Genomic DNA, 9,446 nt, shown 5'->3' on the forward strand with positions numbered 1-9,446 from the left:
TTTGTGATGTAACGATAATTTTATCAGTAAACGAATTCCACATTACCATTTTTCGAGTTTTAAACTCATTATTAACTAAAGAATTCCTCAAAACACCCCCAAAATAACGCGACATAGCCTCTCTAAGAACTCAGGAAAACGTGAAAACAAGTCGAATTTAAAGAGGAGACCAAACAATCACTTTCTCTTCTTCTTCTTCAGTTTTGAAAGTGTTAACACCTGACTAGCAATGATTTGGCGCTTTGATTTTTATCCAAAGGCTGTTGACTTTTGAGTGTGGATTGCACGGTCCGCCATATACTCACGTTCAAAACGGACCGATTGGACCTCGGAGGGTTGGATCTTGGGAAAAGTGACGTCATTTACTCCCCTACTAGCTTAAAATTTCAGCTTGTAAATACAGCTTATTATATATGCAAAACAAGAGTTTAAAAGCCTGAAAGCTGAGACTCCCGTGCTGCCGCATTGCATTCGTAAAGCCAGTTTAAACTGAGTTAGTAATGGCGGATAGTCAAATAGGAAAATTCGGATCCAGTTAAAATAAACAGGTGTCTTGTTTAAATCAAGGCTTAACACTTGGGTCATTTAGTGTTTAGTTAATACGGTTTTGCAATTCAAAGAAAAAGAAGAATTGATTTTTTTGGTCATAGTAGCACTTTAAATATGAACACCGAACCTCCCAGTTAGGATCCTAGAGATTCAGGTACTTTTTGGAGAAACTCGTGATACTTTGCGTACAATTACTTATGCTTCGTTAATTTCAAATTAATAAAGACAAGCCTAATTTGTTTTAAGCCATCCTTATAAAGATTCTTTTTGACTTGGGCCATTCAAGTTTCAATAAGAGTAGAACACAGTTGTATTATTGCTAAAGTTCTGTAATTTAATAACGATTACTGTAACATAAGAAATGGCAAGGTTGGGAAGTCGTGTAGTTCAAGGAAATATTTGTAACCGCTGTTTGTTTGTTTTTTTTTTTTTAATTATTATTTAAGACATCCTTAATTAATTTCGCGCAACGCTATTAAAATTTCCTCCACTGTCGCTGCAGAATGTTGGAAACAGAAATCGTTGCTTTTTCACGAAGTAAAAAAAAGATCAAATCAGTAAAGAGAACTGTACTTGTAAGTGCTGTAAATACTTTGTAGGACTCTCGCGATGCTTTGCCCATTTTAGATTTTAAAAGTTAATAGAATTGTATGGCCACATTAAATTGCGTTGTACATTTTCTTTGGAATTTTCACGAGGAGGTACAACTGTCGCACTCATATTTTGGAGTCCAAAAAATGCTCCTTCAGAAAGACAATCGCGCATCTACAGCATACACATGCAATGAAGATATATAACAGCATTTGGGAATTAACTCGTAATTTTTAAACACAAAATAAAAGAGTATTACCTTTTGGCGATCAGTGTACACAGGTTTGCCGTACGTGAAGGCACACTCGACAAACTATACGAGGGCATTAATACTGAAACCGCTGATCTTAGAAAGCTCAGTCGGAGTGACAAGGCAGCCACGCCCTCCAACCAGAAATTACTGAGGGTCAACAGTGCATATCTTAATTTGTTTTTACAGAGTTAATTGACTGCATAGTCAACTATCGCGTGCCATTTAGTTTAAACAGCAGGTTTGAACTTTTCCTTTCTTCGTTTTTTTGCAAGAAATTGAGTAGAAATGAGAATTTAAGAAATGTGGAAAAAAGGGAGACAAAACTGCGAAGAAAAGGCAGACAAGAACACAGTCTGCAACTATTTATTCAAGTTGAAGAAAGGGAATAAAGAGGGAAACCGAAAAGAATAGGTATATTTCATTGCAACAAGGGACGGTTTGGTATTATGGTGTGTTCACCTTGCTTTTAATACTTTTTTCGACATAACGAACATGTTCATGCAGAACGTTGCATCTCATAAGAATCTAGACAACCTAAGTACGTTTATTCAGAACTGAGTCAATGACTCTCCGTGATAGATGTTAGCTTTACTTATTTCAGAACTAAATACAGTTTTGTCGACTACTTCTCCAGAATTATTTGAAGTTCAGTGTGGAGGTTGCCAAGGGCAGGAACTCATCACTACATGAGGTCTTGGCACAACTCATCTTAAAGGACATAAATTCACCACCGAATGGTGATCACGTTACGCGGCCATTCACTAAATTTGTAAGCTGTGTGCCAACGGACCTTTTTGCAGATACGGCGACCACTTTGATTTCTATTGTTTCAAATACCTATAATAGGATGCCCAGGGGGCATATACATATTAATTTGCCCACTGAGCATCCCATAATGTCTTTCGAAACAGTAGAAATCAAAATGGCCGCCGTGTCTGGATTCGCTATGACGAAGGGCTAACGCTCGAAACGTCAGCTTTTAGAATCCCTGTACGGTGGTCAATTTACATTATCAACTCAGTTGATAAAACCAAACTTTTGTATACTACTTCCCCACCGAAGCAGCACCACAGTTTCTTTAGAAACTACCACCTTCATTCGTGTGTCTGCAAAAAGGTTAACTATCCAAGAATGTGACCCAGATTCCTCTTTTAATTTGACCACTCTACCACCACGTGACGATGATGATGATGATGACGTCGATGATGATATTGATGATGGTTATAATATTAGAGAACTTTAGATTATAGGCCGAGAACGACAACGACTAAGAGATTTTCTCATAGAACAACAGTGAGCGCGCGCCAACCAGCGTCATTTTGACGGGAAAAACGTGATACCGTCGTCACTTTAGAACGAGGTTTTGCAAAAATGTCGTCCTGTCAAAAAAACACGGTAGCTGTTTTGGCATTTTTCGATCAGCAAATAAAAAAGGCACAGTTACCAGCAATAAGAATAACTGAGCGACCTATAGAGAGTCAGATTAATCGTACGGAAATTATAATTTTCTAAGTATTTTCGCCAAAAACGGGCAGTCAAAACTCGTACTCGTTCTCGTCCAAGAATGTGACTATAAACGGATTTTCCGGCTTGTTTAATTTGATCACTGCACCACCACATGACGATGACGGTGATGAATATGACAATTGGTCGCAATAAGCGTTTCTCGCTTCTTTCTACGCTCAGAACGTCACACCTACACTAGCATTAAACAGGGGATCAAAGCCCTTATAGAGCTAAAGATCTTTTTCTCTGATTATATCATGTCAGCTAACCCTTCCTTCGGCTTAATGTCTTCTATCTGTACGTCAACTAATTTTCTCTTTCATGTAACTATATGACTATGACTGAAACAGTCACATGACAGCAGAAACACTGTAAATAGTTTACGGTGTATTGAACTAAAACTTGGTATAATTAAGCAACGATGTTCACCTCGGTCTTTTTCTACTGCAAACTGTTGGACAGTCCTGGCTTTTTTGACATAGCCAATTTCTTAAGTTTTGGCCTTACGGTCACCCAATGTGAGTGACTCGCTTCTATAACTTTCACTCGAACGACTTACATGTGGCCCAGGACTTGCACTTTCGTCTAAACTGCACTTTCATAAGCTGTAGCTTGGGAGGAAAACGACATTTCAATACTCGTTTTAAAGTGATCAAGCCAAGTCAACCTAACTTCGTCTTGCCTCAGAGCGTTGAAAGTCGAGGCGACAATTTCTAAAACCTGCCGCTTTGCAGACGATTCTCTCACGTTTTTGGACGACTTGATGAATTCACAATCCTTCCCTTGAGCAATGGCACGATACACTTGTGACACGTTATCTGTTTCTGCGTATTCCGGCCTGATGTACTTTTGTTCTAACACAAGAAACAGAAGCACAGCCAGACTATACACACAATGGCATTTAAGTGTGCTTGCTACTTCTGCCGCTTCCATCTCTCGTTCGACCGGAATTCGACCAGGCACATGGAAGGGCGCTTCCTCGTCAGGATACGGTATAGAATCATTCCTTGGCTTGGAGACGTTTAGCTTGGCGATCTGGCGGCAATCGACCTTTGGTTTTAAAACAAAGAAAAGGAAGCATGAATAAAGACTGAATCCCAAGTCAGTCAGTCAGTCGATCAGTAACAAGTTGGTCAGGTAATTAATCATTTTAAGTTAACGAATTGACTAATGAGTCAGTCAATCATGACGTATTTCGTCAGCGAGTTTGTTAACAATTAACAAATCGTTCAATAATTGAGTCAGTCGATCTACAAATAGATCAATCACCGCCGACCGGTTGGCATCGGACAGCTGTGCAATAATCAATCAATCAATCAATCAATCAATCAAAAGGGTCCACGCTTAATCAAGACTGAAATGATCAATCAATAAATCAAACTTATTAAATAGCATAACTATAATCAATACTACTAAAAATACCATGACGTTTGTAATTCTCAAATCGATGTGATGAAACCCTCTGTCCCAACAGCTTTCAAGAGCTTCAATCATCTGTTGAACAATTCTCAGACCATCGCGCAAGAGGATGAGGTTGTCAGGATGTCCTGTAAAGCGATCATAAAGGTCGCTACTCATCTTTGGGTAAAGCACAGTGACCTTGTTGTTCCTATCCAACATCACTGATACAGGCGCCAGAACTCCTTTAGCATCATTTTGAAACCTATACCAAAAAAAAAAAAAAACCCCAAAAGTTATACATTATCAACGCTACACTCCAAAAGTGCCTCAGCCTTTTTTTCCAGGAGTAGCGTCCTGGCAGAAGCCTTAGTTCGGCGTATCAAACCTTTACTGACTTAAGGACGATTTTTTGGATGAAAAACAATTTTTCACTAATTTTCTTACAAAAACTACTCGTTGAAAGTATGTGCGAGAGACTACATGATATAAAATATCGGTTTTCGGGAAGAAGTATTCCAACTGGTTACCTCCTGCCAGTCGGGGTTCTTAATCATGTTTCTGTTAAGTATGAATTGTTTCTTTCAGATTTTTAAAAAGTGGGGTGCCTGTAAACTAGCTTGATAGCTACGTGCACTTCCACTGTAAACAAAAAGGAAGCATTCCGCGCGATGTTTTTGGCGATTTTTTGAAAACGAATGGTAAGAACTTCGAAATGGAATTGGCAATTTCAACCCGCGGTAGCGACTAAGGAAACTGGTTCCATGCCGCCTCTAGATATTCACATTATTCGTTTGACCCCATGTAGTTGTCTTAAGTCCAAACAAATTTACCCAGTAAAGCCATTGTCTTATATCGTCTTCGTTTTTGACAATTTATGCATAGCTTTCAGAAAGGAAAGCACGGGGTGGTCCAAATTCCCTAGTTCCATTAAAACTTCGCCTGCATTTGTAATTAAGAATAGGTTCCCTGCTTTCCCCCGAAAATATTGTGTTTCTCAATTCCCCGATATATTTTGTTTTGTTCCCCTGTTCTTTACTTTATATTGCCAATGTCACATTGGCAATGTCACATTTGGGTCTCCCAAACCCCTTGGGAGACCCTCAAAGCGTGACAATAGATAGTGTTATTTATGGTCGAAGTCCTGAACGAGGCTGGACTGGATAAAGTTAGCCATGCCTCTGAATTGTCTGAGACGACTGAGACACTCTTAAAGTTCCCCTGTGACCAAAAAAACTCAATTCTTATTTTTCTAAACACTAAGGGACTAAAGTTTTAAGCCTTGATTTCAAAAAGACACCTGTTTATTTTAACTGAAAATTTCTTGCTTAATGGTCAGCGATTACTTACTTTAAGATCTTGAGAGAACTGGATCGAGGAGAAAATGACATCAAAGGCTCACTAGTTTAAGATTGCAATGCGTGTGTAGTCACCGCATAATCAATATGCAGCACGGGTGCTTTTGGGCTTTCAGACTTTTAAATTCGCGTTTTGTGTATTTAATAAGCTGCAGTCACACGCTCAAATTCACTTTCCCTGGATCCAGCCCTCTGAGGTCCAATCGGTCAGTTTTGAACGTGAGTAATGGCGGACCGTGAAATCCAAAACTTACAGTCAAAGTAAACGGTCTTTGGATAAAAATGAAAGCTCAAAATTTTGCCAGTCAGGTGTTAAGCAAACACACTTTCAAAATCTGAAGAAAAAAAGGAAGTGATTTTTTTTATCACAGGGGCACTCCTAACGTCTCCTGGCACGCAACGCAACAAATCCGACCTTTTGAAAGTTCTTTTTATTGCAAGGAAATGCTGATCTTCAAGTGATTCATGGAGGCATGTTGCATGTAGCTGTTTCGCCACCTGACTACCATTCGGGACTTGAAACACGCGGCCTCTGTGTCCCACTCTTCCCAGACGTTTCCCTACCACCACTCTCGAAGGACCCTCAAGGGTAAGTGTTTCATCAAGCGCTGTGGCCTTGCTCATCAGCTTTGAAAAATATGGCGCCTTTTCTGCAGCAAACCTCCTTTGGTTATCAGTTTGCTTTGCCGCTGTATTGCAAAAGGTCTTCATGAAGGCCAAGTTGCAAAGGAACAGCTGATGACCATTGTAAAGATCCGCCTGTAAGTTGAGACGAATTCTTTCAGCGATGGCTTGGCTATCAATCCCTTTCAGTACAGCTTGAGCCACTTCTCGCTTCCAAGCCTCGTTTACATAGGTTCCTTTGCCCCTGATAGCTAACCACACGTTACTCACAGTTCGTATCGCTTTATCCATAACCTTAACAGTAAACTTCATTAAACCATAATCAAAATGATGGCACACGTTCCTTTCCTGAAAATGCTGAAGGAAACTGTATTCAAGCTGTTTCGTCACAACATTAGCAAGGCGGTCATCTTTTTTCACAACTTCACTGAACGCCGTTTCCAAAGATTTCCGCATCTTGTCAGACATCCGCGTTATCGTGTTCTTAACTTTTGCCAATGAAATTTCCATCACCTTATACAAAACTATGTCCTTGATCTGCCTTCGGCACTGTTCAACGACTTCATTTCTCCCGACTACATCTCCGATTTTTATTGAAGCAAACTGCATTTCACCCATTTCAGTTTCGATTTTTGTCATGTTAGATTGTATGGCGTTGTCAATCATATCAGCAAAGTGTGATTCGTTCGTTGCTAAGTATCTTATCATGTTCTCGTAGTACTCCAACTCTTTCATCTCCAAGTGGTCAAAAAAATCGTCTTGGGGGGAGATTTTACCTTCCTTGAAATTGCAAGATAAGAACAAATCGAACACTCTGTCCTGAATCTGGCAAAGGAGCTCACTCCCATATTTCAAATGAGCACTTACTCCATTGGCAGCGAATTTCAGCAGCTTAAATTTCAGGGCGTCAAACTGCTCCGTGAAGCGGTTTGTCTCTTTCTTTAAACGTGCGTTTCTGACTCCTTTCGATGACAAACCATGAAAAAACGGACATTCCACGAAAGGCACATCTGCCGGCACCATGTGATATTTGGCAAGAGCTTGGTAAGCACGAGAAATTTTTTCTTCAGCACTGCGAGGTTTAGTTTCTTCGTTGTCATCCGATTCAGAATCTTGGTCGAACTCTTGAGCCCTTTGGTCTTCATCAACCTTATTGCACACGTAGAATATTGGCAAATTTCCAACCTTTTCTTTGAGCTTGAGAAGAAATCCTCTTTCCTTTAACATAAAAAGAAAACCTGTGTAACTGGGATGCACTTTTGGTGCTTATATTGTTCCGTTCATAGCCGATAGCCAAGCCGAAACTTGGTATGACGAGGAATCGTTGAAAGAATTGGTAAAAAAAAAACATTGCCTGTACGCAACAATAAAGACGATTGAGCGCAGTGTCAAATGGAAACTATTAACTTAAAAGTATAGGAGGGGTGCCTTTTATAGCTTCCCTTGCCGGACACAACTACAATTATATATTGCCTGCAAGGTTTCTCTATTCTAAAAGAAACTATATGGAAACCCTTCACTCAGTTGCCGTCAATGAGCCCTTTGCAGGTTAGTGATCACATGGTACAAAAACCGCCATACTGGGACGCAAATTGCCCACTGGGAAATCTAAAACAAAGAAAATTTAAATTATCTTGCTTTGTTTAAGATGTCCCAGTGCACAATTTGCGTTCCAGTATGGCGGTTTTTGTACCATGTGATCACTAACCTGCAAAGGGCCCATCGCCAACCGAAAACGACATCCACTGCTTAAGCTCTTTAACATAACAACAACGGAAACAAGAGCACCAAATCATTATTACAATTCAGAGCAGAGCCCACCGACCTGTAGTCTCAAGGAAGAGTTGCCATCAATGACATAAACGACGACCTGCAAGATACCGTGTGTACACTCGTCCACAATCTTGTCCAGAGATTCGTTCTCGCTAATTCCAGGCGCGTCAATGAGTTCAAGATGGCCGCTTTGCAAAAGAGGGTTGTTTAGACCAACCTAGATAAACAAAATATTCAGTTGATTTGATGTAGGTACCATTTTAACGCGACTCTTTGATTCAATAAGCAACTGAAAGAGACTTTAATAAACTGTCGTCATCATCATCATCATTACTTCCACAACTGCGTTGACCCATGTGGGATCGTCTCTTTTGCTTTCCTCCAATTCGATTGCCTCTTTCGGTAACTTCTTCTTATTAAAAGGAGTCTTAATTCCTTCTGACGGTCTGCTGTCGTAGGACACCTGGGGCAGAAACAGAAAAGTCTTAATCTTTCCAAACGGTTTTAACTCCAATTCTGTTATACAGAGAAGAAGGTAATTTTCAGCGTCACACAGGGCAGTTGACTGTGTAAAAACCATCTTCAATGATATAACTCAATATGTGACCAATTCGAGTAATGGTAAGACAAAAGTATCAACGGAAAGCTTCCCAGCTCACATAACTCATTGTAAAACGTTTTACATGCATATGTTGTGGAAATAGTCCACTGCTTAACGTATCATAAAAATGCCTTTTTAAATGCCCTGGACTTTAAAAAATACACGAGGGGTTTTGGTTATGGTCAATATAATATTAAATAACGTTCCCCTATATGGGCCTGGTTTGATAACATGCACTTTCCTCAAGGGAACCAACGAGACCAAAGGCGGCCCAAGCTCGCGGTACGCGTGAGAAAACAACACGTCACGTCAGCGACAACACTGTTTTTGTTTTTGAGTTAGTTTCACGACAAAAGAGCAAAGAAGCGAACCTTTATCAATGTAATAAAGTACGTTAACTCGTCTTGTTTATTTTTTTTTGTCTTTTTGAGCTTTTTTTGTTGTTGTTTGAGAGGCTGTCGTAACCTTCCTAAGACGAAGTCAAGTGACGCTTTGACAGTAAAACGTCTCGCGCGTAACGCGAGCTTGGGCCGCCCATAAGACGAGACGAAATCTTGCACTACACCTCAACCTCGTAACATAATAAACTTTATTTAATCTAGCGCTGGGGCTCTAATTGGGGACATTTTACATTTTTTGTATTTTATTACCTTATTACTTTTTGTACATTACGAACGATTTTACATTACCTACAATAAATATTACTTACAAAAACATAACAAATTGACAATCTTACACTACTTGCAATATACACGCTTTTAAGGACGGTGCCTACTAATTAAAGATATTTTTG

General features: G+C 39.7%; 1 protein-coding gene across 1 annotated transcript in view; it reads right to left on the bottom strand.

Moving 5' to 3' along the window:
* Positions 1–1,837: 1,837 nt before the first annotated feature.
* Positions 1,838–9,446, bottom strand: part of LOC138028963 (dual serine/threonine and tyrosine protein kinase-like) — a 14,509-nt gene continuing 6,900 nt past the window's right edge. The window contains exons 3-7 of the mRNA XM_068876612.1: positions 8,387–8,515; positions 8,105–8,269; positions 6,071–7,497; positions 4,322–4,562; positions 1,838–3,949 (exon numbers count right to left, since the gene is read on the bottom strand). Of these exons, the coding sequence (XP_068732713.1) occupies positions 3,485–3,949; positions 4,322–4,562; positions 6,071–7,497; positions 8,105–8,269; positions 8,387–8,515 (2,427 nt within the window). The 3' untranslated portion in view covers positions 1,838–3,484. The remainder of the gene's footprint in view (positions 3,950–4,321; positions 4,563–6,070; positions 7,498–8,104; positions 8,270–8,386; positions 8,516–9,446) is intronic.

Source organism: Montipora capricornis, chromosome 13 (genome assembly GCF_036669925.1).
Source record: "Montipora capricornis isolate CH-2021 chromosome 13, ASM3666992v2, whole genome shotgun sequence".
NCBI lineage: Eukaryota > Metazoa > Cnidaria > Anthozoa > Scleractinia > Acroporidae > Montipora > Montipora capricornis.